Source organism: Astatotilapia calliptera, chromosome 19 (assembly GCF_900246225.1).
Source record: "Astatotilapia calliptera chromosome 19, fAstCal1.2, whole genome shotgun sequence".
In the NCBI taxonomy this organism is placed as follows: domain Eukaryota; kingdom Metazoa; phylum Chordata; class Actinopteri; order Cichliformes; family Cichlidae; genus Astatotilapia; species Astatotilapia calliptera.
The window spans coordinates 18859403-18879577 of NC_039320.1; the positions used below are offsets into that span (position 1 = coordinate 18859403).

At 39.2% G+C, this 20175-nt stretch overlaps 1 protein-coding gene across 1 annotated transcript; it reads left to right on the plus strand.

Annotated features, from left to right (window-relative positions):
- The first annotated feature begins 1727 nt into the window (after nt 1-1727).
- Nucleotides 1728-19031, plus strand: plpp2a (phospholipid phosphatase 2a). Its single transcript, XM_026152389.1, has 7 exons — nt 1728-1925; nt 2076-2157; nt 14444-14595; nt 14727-14989; nt 15867-15924; nt 16378-16554; nt 17902-19031. The coding sequence occupies exons 2-7, from the start codon at nt 2097-2099 to the stop codon at nt 18037-18039; spliced, it is 849 nt and encodes a 282-aa protein (XP_026008174.1). The 5' UTR covers nt 1728-1925; nt 2076-2096; the 3' UTR covers nt 18040-19031.
- Nucleotides 19032-20175: the final 1144 nt, after the last annotated feature.

A 20175-nucleotide genomic window follows, 5' to 3' on the forward strand; every position in this document is an offset into this window, starting at 1 on the left:
ATCTTCTGGTGGCTGTGTCCAGAAAATAACATGCCGTGTCAGAAAACTGAAATCATCTCAAACTGATTCCTTGAACATAACAATTAGTTCACTGTACTTAAATGCCCTCTGGTCACATTCCAGTAGAGAAGCTTTTGATGTAGTGGAATAAAAGATTAGCATCATTGGATGTGCAACCAACAAATCTGCAGCAGCTGTGTGATGCTCTCACGTCAGTATGGCCCAAAATGTTTCCAGCACTTTGTTGAATCTAAAGACCAAATGAGGCCTAACCCAGCACTAGCAAGGTGTATCTAATAAAGTGCCCAGTGAGTGTATATATATATCTATATCTGTCTATCTAAGTAGGAAGATATAGATTTAGTTATATATATAAAAAGGACTTGAACTAGTTATAAATACTGTGAACAAAGACTAACTAGACTGTCCATTAACAGCATTTCTTTCTGGTTTGTTACAGCTAGTCTAGACTCTTCTGCTACATGTTACCTATTTTCTGTTACACGCCTGCAGTTTGGAAAGTGGGCTCATGTTTTAAAAATGTACATGTCTCAGAGTCAGACCCCTCAAAATGCTGCTGCTGACTTGAGTTTATCGTTACAGTAGAATGAGCCATCTTTGTAACTGTGAATACTTCCGAGCTGAGTTTGTATTTGGTTTACATAATTTGTACGTTGTGAGAATTAAAATATCCACTTCAATGTATGAACCAGAATTTCAAGGGTAAAATATTAAATTTACTGTGTGCTAATTCTGTGTTTCGATTCATCACTCCAACAAAATATATATTATAGGCTATATATATATATATATATATATATTCGTTTTCAGCAAACCACATTATAGTTACTGTAAAGGAATCTTTATTTAGTCTGTGTGTAAATTGTGTGTAAAATTAAAGAGACTAACTGAAATTCAGCCATTACGACAAGCAACGAAAGGCAAGAACATAAAAACAGAGATAAGAAAAACTTATTAGGGCCGAATTGTAATGAAATTAATATTTAATTGTATACATTTTGATAATATAAATCACTCTGCAAGCAGCCTGCAAATCAAGCACGTGGTCAGAATTGTACACTTGTAACTATTTAAATAACAGCACTGTATCCTATTTTTGAAGCTGATTGTTGACGAGACAGCAGACACACCTCATCTGTGTCTTAAGGCTCAGGTGTGTGGAGACTTGAGCTGTTATAGTTTAAAGTCTAAGTGCTGATTGTGATTAAATGTGGACACCAAATGTCCCAAAACAACCAACATCTGTATCATACAGGGTGGTGTCTGTGTTCCGGTAGCCAGACCCACCTTGAGTTTAGTATAAATGTAATTTAACCAATAGAAAACTGCACATGTAGGCCATGTTTGGGCCAACCGTTCAACGTTATCCAACTTAGTTTACAGCACCTAGTGTTTGCCACTCATTTTAAGCGCAAAATAAAATAAATTTAAAAGAAATGCGTTGATTCCCTTACAACTGTGCGTCAGCAGGTCGCAAATCCTCGGCAAATGTGCTATACTTTACCTAAGTGACTCTCTGTTAGTGCGAAACCAGGCCAAAGTTGGGTGAAATCGCTGCACTCATTATTAGTTTGGAAAAATAAAAGGGTGTCATGATTTTATCCCAAAAAAAGTCTCAGCACTGGAGAGAACATTGCCGAACTTTTAATTACCCTGCAAACTAAGCAGAGAAAGGGAAAGCAGAGAGAAAGTCGGGGAATTTCCCTTTTTTTCCAACATCAAGCGTTTTGGGACGATCAATTATCTGTTAGCTTTCTCTTTTTTTCTGTAAAGACAGACGCGCCCCCCGTGCGTAAAAAAGGCAGGCTAAACCAAAACGTGCTTCCTTTGCGACTTACCTGCCAACAGCGAAGTGTATAGAAAGACAGACGGACAGATAGACAGGCATAAAGGGAGGCGGGCAGGTAAGGATCACTGGAGGCGGAAGAGCGAGCAGGTTATTCTTTCCTGTTAGTACTTTGTCCACAGTTTCTCCAGGTGTTCAGTTTACAACCTTCCTGCCTGCTTTTTGTTTTTTTTCCCCAAACGCGGTTTTTATTTATTATTTATAAAAGTGGCGAGCCGTCTGAAGAAGCATGGCAGAACATGGGAAGAAACTGATTCTGGTTGCGGTGGATATTCTGTGCGTCTTTGCTGGTAAGTGAAAACCCCCGTTCTGCCCTCCTCCTCCTGACAATATGGCTGAAAACGTGATTAGTTTCTGGACGTAGGTTATTGGCTGTGGTTTAATGTTCACTGGTGATTTTTGTATGGACGGAACAACAGCATAGTAAGTCCACATTAAAAGTTGAATGGCCTTCAAAGTGACGCACAGGGGATTGCACAACCGTACGCACAGGTCTGATTTATATATCTCTGGTAGATTACCAACATGTTGCTTCATGGGTCGCTGCAAGATTACAGAAACTTTTAACGCCCCTTTAAGATTTTACTCACGGATTCGGGAAAAACATCAGGACCATGACTGGCAGTGGTTTTAAAGTATGCAATACTGTTAAACTGTGCGAGTCGGTATCGGTCTCTACCTTGTTCGAACAAGCCAATAATCTTTCCCAGGACTGAGTGTGAAAGCTGCCTGGACTTCTGTTTATCTCTGGGTGTCACTGCACCGATTTCTTCACTGAAATGATCGGGGTTAAAATAGGACACGCGCTATCTCATATCACTGTCAGCCAGTTGGCGACACTTTGTGCACGTCAGTGTATGCGTGCGTGCATCTCTACCTCCCCTTGATTGCATTCATACTGCCAAGAAGTGCAGGGTTGTTCCTCCTTTTAAAAAAAAAAAAAAAAAAACCCAAAAACTTAAGGTTAAGAGGAAAAGCGAAGATCAGTGTCACTGAATATCTCTCTCTGACAGTTAAAATCCTGTCATGGGAACTGCTGAAAGGTGTGTTTATTTTTGCGTCTTCGTGTGTGTATGTGAAGAGGGTGGGCTCCAGAGACTGAATATGTCAGTCTTGAAAGACTAGAACCAAAATGGCTTGTTGCGACTTGCTGTGATCTACCACAAGGGCACAAATCCATTAATGAAGCTGGTATCTTCCAGCTGTTGGTGTCACACCTCTCACATTTTTGTCACCCTGACAGTTTGTACCACATGGTGGAAGAAGAAATCTGGACACTGATGTTGAATTCTCATGGTAGATTTTTCTGGAGTGAAATATGAGGGAGCAAGTGTGTGTGCGTGTGCGTGTGCTTTTTCAATGTATACATCCAATTGTGGACCCATCTGGTGGCTGAAAGGGAGGAATGATAACAATGATAATAACCATTCTGCATCCTGTGTGTGCGTGTTCGTGCGCGTGCCTTAAAGAAGTTCCTTGTAAAAAAAAAAAAAAAAAAAACCTGGTGGGGTGAGCTGGTGGATCTTATTTCAATATTTCGCCATAGTCTTTTTCTCTTTGGCTGAAGATCTTATAAACATGTAGAATGAACTTTTAAAACATTGAATCATTCTGTTGTGAAATCCCAGATGAAGCCTTTCTCAGGTCATAATTATTATGATTAATGCTGACCAAGGTTTTTATCATTTTCCCTTTTCTCCTGCTGACTAATCATGGTATAAGGATGATTAGTCAGGACTGTGAAAGTGATTATGAATTCACATGAAAACATGGTTATAAATCTGCAGTCGGTTCAGGACTAAATGCATATAAAATGTGGTGACTAAACTAATAACACACAAAGACTGTACTTCTCATTTATTTATTGAACACAAAATGAATAATCCCCCACCACAGTCCAGCCTGCAGAATATAAGTAAACCTTTAAATACGAATTTATTAGAAACAACCTCAATTAGATATTTCCTCATAGGTGCTTGTGAGGCTCTCACAGTGAAGAGGAACATTTTTTTTCTCTTCCCACTACTCTCCTGAAAAAATAAACAGTGTTCAACATTCCTATGATTTATTGAGAAAACGTCTTCCTTCAAATCAAGCCTCAACATTTTAGTAAAGGTCAGCATTCAGACTTGGTGTTCCCCATTCATTCATGTATTTCTTTTTAACCATTTTGTTGCTGCATTGACAGAAACCTGTAAATGGTGTTTATGCAATATTCAAAACAGCCTTAAAACATGATGCTGCCTCCACTGTGCTTTAAAGCTAGGTTGAGGTATTGGTGTGTGTCAGATATTGTCTTGTGCATTTTCACCAAAAAGTTCATCCTCCCTGTACTGACTGGAACAGAAATGTTTTTAAAATTACGTAATCTGCCATTGGTCTGCGAGTGACTGCAAGTGTAAACTACTGTAATAAGGTTTCATCCTCTTAATTAGCTTGACTATAGAGGGTTTTGAAGTGTGTGCATATGTGTAATAGCGTACATGTCCAAATTAACTGATAGGGGTGTAAAATGCTGAACTGAATACTGAACATCCACCATTTTAACAGTATTTGACAGAATACAATGGGGAAAAAACTGAACGTGCACTCTATTAAACCTTCTGTACATACATATCTTAACGGATCCACATTCCTCCATTCGCTGACATTTTGTTTTGGCTGTTTACTACAAAGTTAAACTAATCCATCTGAAGGAAATGCCTGAACTCATTGCTTTTATCAGTGAAACTGTTGTAATGTTGTCTCACTTAAAACACTGTTTGTACATGAAGAGGATCTTGAGTTGTAGCCTTTCCAGCTGCCCGTCAGCAAGACGGCAAGAGCTATCCCAGCTGTTGCTGACCATGCAGCTTTTAGCTATCTACACGCTGCTTCGGTGGTTCTAATCACTTTTCCCCCCTCTCTAAAACCAAAAGAATATCAAAACTCATTCGCTGATTTCAGACTGAATCTGTTTCAGAAGCTTGAATGCATCAATACACATCCAGTCAATTTGCAAATAAAGGGGGAAAACCTAAGCTTTTGACCCCCTACAGTGAGGGGATCTGCTTTGTTATGCTGAGGAGGAATTTTGCTAGCATGATCTGGGTCCATCTAGTTGTCCCTTTTTAGAGGGAAAAGTCATTTCAAATCAATACAAAGTTGTTCAGAGTGATCACCTTTACCCCATCATCAAACACTTCTGTCCTGCTGGGGGTGGACTCTTACTACTACAACAACAACAATGCCCCCACCCATCTGCTGAGTCATACTGATATCCTCCATATCATTCAGCAGCTGAGAGGTTCTTTTAGCATCAAGAAGCTGATGAAAGCAGTTCATTTAAAAAAGTAGTTATTGCTGCCCATGAATTGGCAGTGGAATTTAAAGCCCATTATGCTATAGTGTGAAAAGAAAATCCACAAGTGGAAAACACTGCAGATGGTTCCCAGTATTCCCAGGAATCAGCATCCCTGCAAAGTCACCCCAATGCCAGACCATGCTATGATCAGAGAGGGCAAAAATCCCATCTCAGACTCTACAGACTACAGTTAGCAAGGCAAATGATAAAATCCAGGACAGTACAATTAGAACAAGACTGAACGAGTATTGTTTATTTTGAAGAGTTGCCAGAAGGAAACCTTTTCTATGCTTGAAAGAAGCAAAACAAAAAAAAACAACATGGTCACGCTTGCAGAGTTGCATCTGAACTTTGCAAACCAAAGTCTTGTCCAAGAACACTGGACAGCATACAAACTGTCAAACGTGGTGATGGAAATGTGATTATTTGGGTTTGTTTTGCAGCAAAAGGACCTGGGCACCTTCAGTCATTGGGTCCACCATAAACCCCTCTGCATAGCAAAGTACTCTAGAGCCATCTATCACTATAGAAACTCTAGAGTGAGGCCATCTATCTGATAACTAAAGGCTTGCCCAAACTGGATCATTCAACAGGACCCAGGCACAGCAGCAAAGCTACAACAGAGTGACTGAGCCATTGCAACACCTTGAGTCTTTTCCTTTTTCAAAGACCAGACCTTAACAAGACTGAAATACTGTGGGGAACCTTAAAATAGTGATGCACAGACTGCTCGAAAACCTCAAAGAACAGAAACAGCGTGGTAATAAAAAGTGTACCAAAATTCATACAGAAAATGATTACTTCACATTACTATGACTAAAGGTGGTTTTACAAGTTACATGGGGTGTACTTCACTTTTCAAACTTTGCTTCTGCATTTTAGCTCAGCTTTTGTTCAATATGTAATCACCTAATATAAGTCATATACTGTTGTCTCGTGTTTGTTTGGTTTTTTTTGTTTTTTTTACCCAATTTTTAAATTATTCTTTTCGTAATGTCCAAGTATGTAAAACTTTACATTTGTCAGAGGGTGTATTTTTCTTTTCTTTCAAAAACCATTGGAAACCCAAACTTATTCAGTTCCCTACCACATAAGACTTCAAGCAACGCAAAGGCAGGGCAGATTTTTTTTAGTTTTTATATCGATGACTTATGGTTTCATACCTAAATGTATCAGATGAAACTGAAAGTGCTCATGTGATACCTTTAACACAGACTTACATTCTGTGTTTAATAAGCGTGAGCTATAAGGAACAGAAACTATACATGCTTTTTGTTTCTAGGGTCCGAAGCATAGAAGAGCTGCAGTATTGCGGAAATGACAGCCAGTGACTGACAACAGCTGTTTGGCTCGAGAGCTGTTATTTATATGCCATTTTTGACAATTTGTTGACATGTATGGGACACACACACAGTTGTTTTCATATCCTTGTGGGGACATCTAATTGACAAAATGCTTTCCCTAGCCGCTTACCCTAACTCACGGGGACGTGGATTTTGTCCCCACAAGTATAGTAAACTTCCAATTTTTGGTCCCCACAAAGATATGACCATGTTGTGTACCACACACACACACACACACACACTGTATCTGCTTCTGCCAAATGCATGTCAGAGTCAAGTGGGAAGTGCTGACCTCTGCTCTCTGACATTCCTGCGTGAAAATGGAAGCGAGATATGATTGTTGTGTTGGCATACATAGTACAGGCTGTGTGTGCGTAGTTACATTGTCCTCCGTGGTCGTTTCATAAAGGAAGGTGTGTGTGTGTGTGTGTGTGTGTGTGTGTGTGTGTGTAAGCATTCTATTAAAAGGTCAAAGCCACAGATCTGTAAGATGAGAGGTTTACGAATGTGAACCAATAAACTATTGGCTTGGATATGATGCAAACTAAACTAAAAAGTGTAATGTAAATCAAACGCATGGTAAGAACAACCAATGGACAAAATTACCAGATTCTTATGAAGGTTTGACCTATGGGCAACAAAATCTAATGGCCTAATTCATGCTCTGTACTCTTCTTTTTACAGACAAATTTAAGCAAGAAAAGAGGTGATTTTTTTTTTTTTTTTTTTTTTAAACAAAACGCTAAAAAAGCCACTAAAACATGATCCAACATTATTGCACTTGAAATAACCCTATGAAGTGATATATTACAGGCTTTCAGTATGTGCTGTTCCTGGGAATTCCATCAGAAGATTAATCCCGCTTTTGTAGAAATGCACCGATTGTGAAATTGTGGGCTGATATCGATATGTTCAAATATTGGTATTTGGTACACACACAAGAGCCTGACTGATTTTTTTTTTTTTTAAGACACCAATATTTGGTTATTTTAAAAATATAATATTCTGATATAGCCACTGATAGATAGATAGATAGATAGATAGATAGATAGATAATATATTTCTTTTTTTCTTTTTTTTTGTCTTTCAGGTGCAAACAGATATAACATGGCAATTGTTATGCCTGGTTATTTATTTACTTGTGTACCCTGTTGCTGTTGGTCTTTGGCCGGCAGGGAGCTGCAGAGCACCCTCTGGTGGACAAACTAAGCAATGTTGAAGGGTGTTTGATATGCCTCTTCTGCATGTTTACAATACATTTTCATTTATTGGCTGTTAAAAATGGCTTAAAGCAGACGATAATATTGGTCTGCTGATAAATCAGTTGGCTTCTAGTACATATTTTTTGTGTCTTTGAAGAATATCTGAAATATCTAAATGTGACTGAGCACAGGAAAAACTTTTTTCAAACATTCAGCCAGCCAAAAACTGATAAATGATGTCCACTGACATTGTTGCAAATTAAACATTAATCAATCAGCCATATTGACCAATATCAGAATTTGGCCAATATGTATCATACATCCGTCACATGGCAGACAGTAAGTCTGGAGTCGATTTAATTTAGCACAAAGACTGGAAATGAGGGGAAACTGTCTAGCCTGACCCCGTCTAAAGCTAACAAAAGCAAAATTTTATCAGCTCTAAAACTCAAAACAGACAGTTTGCTATTTTCTTCTTCTTTTACAAAATAAAGCTTTTATCAGCCAGTGTTGTCTAGGACTTTCCCAGGAAAATCCCCAGCCTCACAGGAAGTGATCCACTTTCTCTGCAATTCCAGTTTTCCGGGTTTATGAAGGAAAAAAAAAAACTGAATAATGCTGACTATTGCAGACAGACTGGATAAAAACATGAAAATGTTACAGCATTGGACTGCTGATTTCACACTGTTCTCTTGCTGTGCTGACTTCATGGGAATGTATCGTAGAGAAAAGTAACAGCAATGAGAATTTGAAAAACTTGCCAATATAAACAAAAGTTAACAAGTTAAATATTGCTTTTAAGATCACCTCCATACAACCCCTGTTAGCTGACAAACCATGAAGTTACTCAGCAGGCTCACAGATCTCAGTCATCTGCTGAGATGTGCAGATACATGTTCACATACATTGCTGTTAGTTGTTAGCCGTTTGTGGTTCTGTTCCCAGCAAATGTCTCAGTAGTTCAGTTCTCAAGATGAGCCACAGTATGGACTTCCATCACTTATCTTGAATGCTGAATAACAGGAACATTTTCCCCTTCCTGCTGGGTCAGAGGTCATGGGGAAGTTGTACTTGTGTCTGATCCCAAATTCCATTATGTTTATTTTCTCAAAGTGGAATCGGGGTGCATGCTCGCCAGAAGGGATTATGAAAGCCTAAAACAATACTGTCTCTCCTTCCTTTTTTTGAATCTCCTGTGGTTTTTTTTTTTTTTTTTTTTTTTAAACTAAAGGCAAAAGTTATCAGAAACGTGTGTGTGTGTGTGTGTGTGTGTGTGTGTGTGTGTGTGTGTGTGTGTGTGTGTGTGTGTGTGTGTGTGTGTGTGTGTGTGTGTGTGTGTGTGTGTGTGTGTGTGTGTGTGTGTACCTCTTTTAGCAAAGAGATTTGAACAGTTATTACAGTGTTTGCAGCTGTAAAGGTTTATGGACAACATAAAACTCGACAGCTACATGTAAAATTTCGGAGTAGGATGATACAAACTTTCAGTTGACCAAATAACATTTTACTGCTATACTCAGATGGTTTCCTTTAGTTTAAAATAAAAAAGGAGGGAGAAGAGATCCAAAAAATAGCAACGTTTTATGATCTTACATTCAAAACTGGGTACATTTTATGAGTAAAATGCTTTGTTTGCAGTTTAGTTTTACTTTCACATTAAAAGAAAACAAAAACAAAACCTTGAGTTTACTTGAGTTTAAACATTAAAATAAGGAGGGAAATGGGTAACATGGAGATGAATGGAGGGGAAAAGTTGAAGAAAAAACCAAAAAAGCATAAAATGTTTCGGACAGTGCAACTTTATTGTTGAATATATGTTGCCGAAGTGCAACAAAACTGTACATAAAAGCTAACTTTTTTGAAATGGGAGATGTTTGATTATATAAAGTAGTAAGTAAGTAGAAGGAGCTAAAACCTGCATCTATTAAATTAACTGCTAGAATTGACGACGACCGCCCCAGTGCACGTTGGAGGTCACTGCCTGAAGGAGCCAACCATCATGCACAAAAACCAGAGAGTTGATCCAGGAGCCACCAAAGTGGAGCATCTTCTCCACTTGACTATGCCAATGAAATTCTCTTCATAAGTTATGAACAGGAGTGACAAACAACAATCTTGACAGAGGCCAACTCCCACTGGGAACAAGTTTGACTAACATCTGAAAGCACCATATAATTTGTAAGGTATTTGCTTGAGAACCCTAATAGTCAGACAGCCTCCTATGAGCAAGCACTTTGCAACTGTAGGGAGGAATAACTCCCTTTTATGTATATTGGAACTGAGTCAGATATTTTTGTCCTCAAATACAGCTAAGCTATAAAATTAAGACTCAGGATCTCAAGATTTGCTGTGCATGTAAGAACAGAGTAGGTAATACTGTTGATTACTGGAAGTACATAAAGTGTATAAACCTCTTTACTAATGATTTCTCTTCCAAGTACCAAGAAAGGGGGGGTAAATTAAAGAAATGAGATTGGAACCAGTTACTGAAACTCTGCTTAAGACCGGTGTCATTTTTTTATTGGACGTTAGAAGAAGCGGTGTATAAGGCCCAAGTGGAAATCAGTCTATAATGAGACGTTGCCTTGAAAGGGAGGCTCTCTTGGAGTCCTGAAAAGATCTCAAAATTGCACACAAAGAGGTGAAAAAGAACCCAGGAGTAAACACAAAACACTAATAAGCAGAAGCCTTTTTCACATGTCTACTCTAAGAAAATTGTTGAAAATAATTACGTTAATTTAAAGACACCACAAACATTATTGTCATTCCTTTAACCATTTAAATCCAAGAGTATCATATTTGATACATGGGTTTTTGAGACTTCTACATGAGTTTGCCCCCCACCCCCTTTCCCCCCCAAAAAAAACCAACAAAAAATTGCGAAATACTTTTATTTATTTATTTATTTATTTTTAGAAATAAATTGCAAAACAAATGCAGGATGTAGCAAACATGATGCAAGTGAAAACTAATTTGCAAATTAATATAGATCATCGGAAGAGTCGATAAACACACAAAAAAATGTGTTGCAAGGCATTTCAGGCTTGCAGCTGTGAAGCATGGTGGAGGCAGCATCATGGTTTGTGGGCATACTTTGCTTCCTTAGAGCTGGTCATTGCAGTCATTGAGGAAACATCAATGACTTGAATTTCCAATCTCTTTGATGGCATTTTAAAGGAAAAATTCAGGGAGGTAATCTATAGTCTGAAGCTTGGGAGAGGTTGGGTGAAGCAACAAGTAAATCAAGAGGCTGGAGTCCTGACGTCATGGTGCTGTCTTGAGGTATGTTCAAGCAAAACATACTGATGAATTGAAAGAGTTTTCTAGGCGTACTGGACGACAATTCATCTTTTTCACCATGCTAGTTAAATAGGGAGCCAGAGGAAACGCCTACCGAAGGCATTCGCTTCTATAGAAGGTTCAACAAGTTATGCAAGACGGTTTAAATAAGACATTAAAAGCACATCTGTTTGGATTATTTTTCTAGTGAGATTGTTTTTCTAACCACATTTTACGAGTAGCATTTCCTACCTCAAATGCAAGAGAAGCCATCTATGATGACAACCACACTCAATGTTGGTGCTTATTTTATTGAGGTTTAAAGTTTTGTGATAAGAATGTGGGTTGCTAAACCATACAAGTAACCATGTAATTAATAACTAGAAAGAAAACAAAAGGTTGTTAAGCTCTTGAAGCGAGAAATGTCCTTTTACAGAATGAAGAATAAGAAATATAAAAATGTATTTAAACAATCCCTTTTAGGTATGCCTTACTTTTGCAAGTAGTTTTGGTGCATGAAAAATTTGATTTGGGATCAATTTGACCTAGACGCTAGCATGGGAGGCCGCCCTGCCAGCACAAGCCTACAAAAACATGTCAGGCCTTCTGTAATAACAGAGCCAGTCCAGATAATAGTTTCACCCCCAGCAACTCGGAGCAAGTCTGACTTGGGTTTCCTCACCAAATCTGTTAAGCAAGCTGACCAGTGGTTATCATGTATGTTTTTTAAGATCATTGCTCAACACATCTCCACCCTGGCAATGCGTAAGCCACTGGAGATTTGTGTCAAACAAATAGTCTCTTATCTAAATGTTATCCTTATGCTCTGCAGAATAAACAGTGGCTTGGTTTGACTTCAAAGTGGAGCTGAAAGCATGCTTGACCTACAGGAACAATGAATATGAGCGAAGGGAGAACTTTCATGAAAATAATTTCTCCTTAATGAGGAAACTGCTTGTCATCAAATATTATTAGTGGCGCTTGTTCAGACTTGTAACAAATGACAAATCCGGCGTTAGGCTATTTAGGTCAGGGAGACTTAAAGTGTCCCTTATATGGTGACAAAGTAGGAGGCGTGGCAGACCAATAGGTGTTTAAAGAGATAGACAGAAGAACAAAACGTACATGGTGACATGAGCAATTCAGTGTTACGTTGTTAAAAGATGGCCTACAAAAAGAGTCACTTCAGTGACCTGCAATCGTTTTTTGTGTTACTAAACTGCAGCGGAGTTCGAGATTTGTCACAAAAAGCATAACTTAAATGCTCGAATTATCTTCACCCATATGTTTATAAGCAGGTTAAAAGGCACTTTGACTTGTATGTGTTTGCTCTTTAAATTCCTTTGGTGTACTTTTCATTTATATATTTTAAGTCATATTTACTTGAACAGAACATGCCCCCTGTGGTCTGTGTTTTCATCAAACTGAATTGTACCTCATTTTGTGCAACCTTAGTATATAGTTACAGCTACAGATATGACGTTGTGGTGCCATGTAACAGGGTCCAGCAGCTTTATGGTATAATAGTAGTGATGCACCATAAGGTTGTACCATAGTTTTCCCTGAAAGAGGCACAGCCCAGTTTGAACAAACATTGTTCAAACTATGCATTTACTAGTAGAACAACAGCATCTTACCTGTTTTTTAAATTTTTCAGCTCTTCATCACACAATTCTTGAACATTTGGCGAACATATAATTGAAGTAATCACACAACACTTAATACCTTCTTATCTGCAGACAGACCAATGTCCATCAACAAGGCTGGTATTAGCCCATATATCAGTGCATCCCAGGGTTAATCTTATAAATAATGAAGATCTTAAAGTTTGTGGAAGTACCAAATCTGTCATGCTTTGGGGAAATGTGTATAAAAGATGCACAAAAATCATCACAAACGGAGCCACATTCAAGAACTGTATGACAGGGGTAGTCGGGATGTGACACACATCCTCCCAAACAAGAATAAGACTACAACAAACATCTGCAGAAGGGAGTCTAGATAATTTCCATCAAAGTTTATCTGTGCTTTTAATGTAATCTTATGTGAATTGTCAGGCCCATACAGTAGAGGAAGGAAGCAATCTGTCAGTGGCGAGCAGCTCCACACCCATAAATATACAATAGTTTTTGAACAAACAAACAACATTTATCCATCTCTTGCTGTTATTATATTCAGCAGGAAGCTCTTGAAAACAGGAAAACGATTTAAGTGTTGTGGGGTAGAAAGTTTCTGACATTAGGCCTTTAAAGTGGACTATTGTCCTGCTCTGATTTAGGAGACAGCTTTATGTCCTCCTGCAGATGCCCCACTCTTCGTCTTGTTTGCACAGACAGAAACTGCTGAAACCAGTTTTCTTTTTGTCCTTCGCAGCTCTTTATAGCTTTTATACATGTATGCATGGCTTGAAATAACCCATTTATATCTGTCGCTGGTGTGCATGAGCACGTGCGAATGTCTTGAGGTATGCAAGTGTGTGTCCCGCTCCGGTCGTCAGTTCCCAGGCCCCTCACATTGTGAACGCTGCCCTGGTGTCAAAGGTGTTGGCTGTGATGTCGCGTGTGTTGCCATGGTGACAGTCAGTTCCTCTACAGAGTAAACGCGACTTGTAGAGGTGAAGCCGTTGCCACCGATGACAAATTCATTTACCACGTAGCGCCGCGGCTTGTGCGCAAAGCCAAAAGATGAGTCCGCCAGTGTGTTTTTAGCTGTTTCCTGAGTTGCACCTTCACTGTGTAGTCACACTTTAAGACTACAGTAGTAATTTTCCAGTCTCTGCAAGGGTTTGCAAAAGCTCGATGAAAACCCCTCTACAGCAACATGCATCACCCCAAACCAGCCACAGTTTCCATTTTTTTTATTTTTGATATGGCTTTTTGATGTCACCTATTTTCTTTTATCTGGCCAATGTGAAAACCATTTGTGTGACCTTAAGTCACCAGGAAATCATAATAACATGAGAAACTTCTCTTGTGGTGAGAAAAGTGACTGGATTTCTGGTGCAGATTTAGAACAACAGCAGACAATGGGGGATTTATTTCAGTATAAAAATGAGTGTGTGCTGTTCATGCTTCCTGTTCTTTCTTGCAATTGCAAGGACATTTTCACTGGAGCAGTTTTCACACTTCAACTCAATACAATATCAGGAAAATGAAATCATTTAAAGTTATCCTTTTTCCACACGCAGCACCCAACAGGAAATGCGTCATTACTACTGGAAATACTTAAATGTGGTTTAAGTTCAGCACACGTGACTACAGATAATCACTGTGAATACAATGAACAAGTAACAGTGCTATCTCCACTGCATTATTTGAGTTAATACTGTTTTGAGCAGTAGAAAGCATACTGCAATTTTAAAACAAAGCTCAAGGTGTATTCTCTCTCTCCCCTTCCCCCCCCCCTTTTACAGCGGCTCTACCCTCAGCCATTCTCACATTGATGTTCAAGCCTTACCAGAGAGGAATCTACTGCGATGATCAGAGCATCCGTTATCCCTACAGGAGAGACACCATCTCTCATGGGACGATGGCTGCAGTCACCATCACCTGCTCCATAGTCATTGTAAGCCCATGTGTCTGATTTGGCTGAGCCCCTAGTTACTGAAAAATAAGACTAACCTTGTGTCTTTCTACAGGCAATCTGCAAAGAATCTTATTTTCCAAATAATAAATCTTGGCCCCTTCCTTCCACAGATCACAACAGGAGAGGCCTACCTGGTGCACACCAATCGTCTGCGCTCCAATTCCCCATTCAACCAATACCTGTCAGCTCTCTACAAAGTGGTGGGCACCTACTTGTTTGGAGCCGCTATCAGCCAGTCGCTGACTGACTTGGCAAAGTTCACCATTGGCCGTCCTCGTCCAAACTTCATAGACGTTTGCAAGCCAGTGGTCTGTAATGGATACATGTTGGAGATCAAGTGCAACGGCAGCCACCGCAATGTGACTGAATCCAGGTGGACACTTTACGACACCTATCAGATTTGTTATGTGCAGTGCAAAGAGCTAGGAGTAAATGGATGATTTGAAAAATGCTATGAATTTTCATCCCTTTGGATGTGTGAGCTCCTCAACCTATTTCTAAGGCTGAGCCCAGCCACTGTACAGAGGAAACTCATTTTGGCAGCTTGTATTACTCTTTGAGTCATAACCGGGATTTCATTCTGGCTGGGAAGCAGATGGACTGGTAAATCGAAAGCTTTGCCTTTCGGCTTAGCTTATTATTTCTTTATTACTGCTGAGGCCGCTTCAGTCCTCAATCCATTTTCCCATCACTCATGAATAAGATCCCAAGATGTATCCTGGTTTGAGGCAGCCTCTCTCTTAAAACCCCAACTTACTGACAGCTTAGTTTAAAATCTTTAAGATCTGCTCTCTCCATGGACTGATTTACCAAGTTTGACCTTATCAGTTTTATAGCTGAAAAACTATTTAGATTAGCAATAACAGGTTTAATTTCATCTCGTCAGTGAAATATAATATAATCAATATAAATATAAAACTCGAATATCTCTTTGGTTTCTGCTGGAGTGTTGGAGTGTCCACACTAATGTATACATGAGGAAGTGGATACTATCAGTATTATCAGGTTAAATTTAAATAGACTGCAACGTGCATGTTTCCATTTCCTGGATGACTGTTTATTTGTTTAGTTTGGACGTAATACCCAGAAATAAAAATATTCAAAAATTTAGGCTGCAGATTGCCCAAACTGTTAAGATTGTTTACCTTAGATTAAATGGTAAACAAACTGATAAGTAGGCCTAGTTTTAATGCTGGTTCCCATTCATATTCACTGAAAACCATTACTAATGCTGCCATTTTGCTCCCTAGGTTATCGTTCTACTCCGGACACTCGTCCTTCGGGATGTACTGCATGATCTTCCTGTCGGTGAGTGTGTCCTCATAGCGTGAGACTTTCTGCAGCTCTGAAATGGCTGTTTACCAAAAAAACACACATGACTAAGCCAAACAGGAGAATGTGGTCGACACAGACAAAAAAAACACCATTGTTGCTATACCACACGTGGCACAATGGCCGGAAGGTGACAGATTTAATGGTTTGATCCCTGTTAGGGGTTTTCAGGAGTGAATTATGAGCTGCTCAAACTCCACAGGAATCAGCATTCTGCATTTGGGGGGGCTGGATGGATAAAGTGGGACAAATTTTAGATTTAAAAAAAGTGTATAAATATTTTTTAAGGGGGGAAGTCAGGAAATTTGCTATAGGTAAATGGCTCCGATCTTAACCTTAATCTTGTTTTGTTTTTTCCCACAAAAAAAATGGTTCTTTAATGTGCGCAACCTTCGAGCTGAATTCGAATCTGTACTTTTGTGTGTAAAGCTCTATGTCCAGGCCAGGATGCAGGGGAAATGGACGAGACTGGTTCGACCCACCATCCAGTTCTTCCTGGTGTCGTTCTCTCTGTATGTGGGATACACGCGCGTCTCTGACTACAAACACCACCCGGGCGACGTCGTGGTGGGACTGCTGCAGGGCGCTCTCATCGCTGTGCTCACAGTGAGTGCATTTCTGCGTCACGTTTATTGATGTTTATCATTAAAGCTGAGGACATTTATACGATTATATAAGGTGAAAACTGAAATCCTCTATTTTTAAAGTGTTGATAAACATATTTTTCCACTTTTGAATCATTACTTCTGAATCCAAAGGCTGGCTGAGCAGCCTCTTCCTAAAGTAAAATGGTGTAGATTGACAAGTACAAAGACCTAATGAGGGATTTTGGTGAGTTTTGCCAGCTTTCAGGTTGGCAAAGAAGTAGTGGGACCCACTTCTTGAGTTTCTTGGACTTTCCCACTGTTCTGAGTATTGATCAGTCCAATCCAGGGGTGTCGAACTCCAGGCCTCGATTGCCAGTGTCCTGCAGGTTTTAGATCTCACCCTGGATCAACACACCTGAATCAAATGATTAGTTCATTATCAGGCCTCTGGAGAACTTTAAGACATGTTGAGGAGGTAATTTAGCAATTTAAATCAGCTGTGCTGGATCAAGGACACATCTAAAACCTGCAGGACACTCGAGGCCTGGAGTTGTCTACCCCTGGGCCAATGAATGCAGCTGAATGCAGCAGAGCCTTTTAATGATGGCAGAGAGGAACAACCACTTGCAGTTAATCGTGATTGCCAGGGAGAGGCGAGAGCTCTTGACCTTGTTAAGACATTGTAGAACCAAGGGGGAAAAAAATCGAAACTAAAATTAAATTTCTGCAACCATCTTTAATGACTTTTTTAAAGCCATTAAAGATGTACCCTGGAAAAAGTTCAAGTAGCTTAGCTTGCACAACATCATGATCATCCCTGTAAGAATCCCATATGGAAAAGATATATATAAATCTTATAAAGTTTTTATCTGTCTTGTATGAAACTTGTATGAAAAGCATACAAGAGTGAAAACACATAAGATCCCTTGAAAAATTATATAATGAAACTTGTATGTTTTGTATACTTACTAAAAAAATATATGAAAGTAATGAGAAAGTGGCCACTTTCATGAGTAAATCATATGTTTTTACTATTTCTTTTCCATATGGGATGGGCTGCAAATGACAATGGTTCATGCCATAAATGTGACTTACATTTGGAGGAGCCTCTGTACTTGGGAATAGCACCTGGCTATTGCAAAGAACACCTATTGGCGTTTTGAGGCTATAACTGTTAATTGTGTGTTTGTGACTTTACTCTGTGGTATAATATGAAGCTGAATCCCAACATCTAAAAGGTATAATTTAGACTGACTGCTGAACTATTCATTTACAGTGTAAAGCAGTAGCGTCAGCTGTAAGCAATGCTAACGCTTCTATTAAGCAACGTAATAGCCTATAATTGTTACTGTGTTTGTTCCCAAAGGTCCGATATGTGTCCGATTTCTTCAAGCAGCGCCCTCCAGTTTCTGAGCCGCAAACACCAGAGACTGAACAACTCGAATGTAAACCGAGGCCTTCAGATTCAGAACACAGAAATCACAGCTACAGCGGATCAGTATGAGCGCACCACCCTACAGCTACTCTCACCAGCCCGGCCCTCGCACTCTATAACAGCAGCTCCGTTATCAAAGAACGTGCACAGAAGAAAAAAACAACGAAAGCAGCGGAGCACAGTCTGCTATTAGATCTCCCTAACACTTTCACAGCTATGAAAACTCCAGGGCCTCTATAAGTTTGTGTTTATATGCTGCAAAGATGTGATTGAGTTGTTTTTTTATGTTTTATAATGAGTGGGTTTTGTGAGGTTTTTTTTTTTTCATTATGTTCATTTTTTTAAAATTTTCATAATTATTTCTTGCAGAAAGATTCAGATTTGTCTGAGAAATTGATGCTGTGAGTCAAACTTAAGAGTGACTGACAGTTGAAGAGATCGGTCCGATTTCAATTCCAAAGATTTTGTTCTGCCCTTGAATGGAAGAACCGATCCTTGGAGGCTGAATAATGTTATACACTTTGCTACAGTCTGATAAGACTGATGTTTTACCTACTCTCGAGCTCGACTGCCTCTTTGTGACACCCATTAGTTTTGTTGTTTGTTTTTTTCTACAGACATCTCTTTATTGTCTTTAAAAGATATGCAAGTGTAATTATGGAGTGCTTCCACTGACATAATATACATACAGGATGATTTGTAGCACTAACACTTTTTAAAAAAAAAAATCTTCTATATCTAATAAATTGTGCAATTGTTGGTTTTTTTTTCAAGAATGTATGACCACTAATTTACTGAAGTTATGGCGATATTGTTCCTTCTGTCACTTTTTCTCAGACTTGAAAGGGACGGCCAAGGACAAATGGAGATGTTCCTGAGGCATCTTCATCCTATAACCTTCCTCTTTTGATACAAAGTAAATACACCTTCATGGACCTTTTCCTTCCCCATTTATAACAACGTGTGTAACCTATTGTGAAATTGTACATAATGTAATCACTTACTTCCTTTAGCCTTCAGGGTGTTTTACAGTTTTCCATAAATACTTGCCAGCATATTCACCTTCCGTGTGTGATTATTTTATCAGCATGAAGAAAGGCATGCAAAGCGGTCTTTTGTGTGGATTCCCACAGAGAGAATGCCTTCTTTTTAGTTATTTCCATTGAGCTATTCTCTGCTGCATTCTTAGCGAAAGCTCTGTACAACACAGTGACGCAGGGTTCAAGTCAGAACCTGCAGCTCACGGCCCTTTCTACCAGAGGAATGAAGCTGGTGAGCCAGTGCATGAAACAGGAAGTTGTTTGGTTTTTTCCCCCCTTTGTTAGCAATTATTCATAAATTGTCATAAGCAAAGAATCTTTATTACAAAACCATGTTTAGCGTCATTTCAGCTAAATTGTACAAAAGGTTCCCACTTGCCCTTAGAAGGTAGTCTGATAGTTTTGATTTCATTATCCCGGCTGAGCCGTTATGATTTCACATCCATGCCAGTACACTGTCAATTAGATTTATGGTGCACACAGTAATTAAAAATCCACAAATATTTCTCCAGAGACTGGTTAGGCTACATGATATGCTAAATCTACTTGTTCACTCAAATGCTGCTTTAAAGAGATTTGGGGGATTCTGATTAGAAACAAAAATCAGTTGTTTGGCATCAAACTCAGAAATGGCTCAACTACAGCTACAGGGGTACTAAGTCTGGATAGAGATGTTGCAGATTAACTTTCTAATACATTGTCTAAGTAGCCTGGAAAGAAAAGAAAAAAAGCATCTGGACTTCTTTAAGTTGTTTGAAGACATTTCACTTCTCATCTGAGAAGCTTCTTCAGTTCTATGGTCAAATGGTGAAGAGTCCCAGATTTAAGCCCTATGGGAGTGTCCCCCCCCCCCCCCCCAAGAGGGACATGGACCCCCTATTGATCCTCTACCTAATCACACGAGCCAAGGTGTGAAAACGGGTGTAGGTCACCATCAGCCAAGGTTTCAGATGAACTCATTGTGAAACCTAGCCCCACCCTATCATGTGATTTCCTGAGGTCAAAGGACTCTTGTTTTATGGATTTCAAGTCTATTGTAATTGAAGCATTCACTCTTTTATACAACCAGCAACTGTTTAATTCATTTTAACTTCAGGGAAAATGCTCACTTAGTCTGCTAGGCAAGAAGTTTCAGCAGCTTGCTCGTCTGGAGCATTCAGGTTCT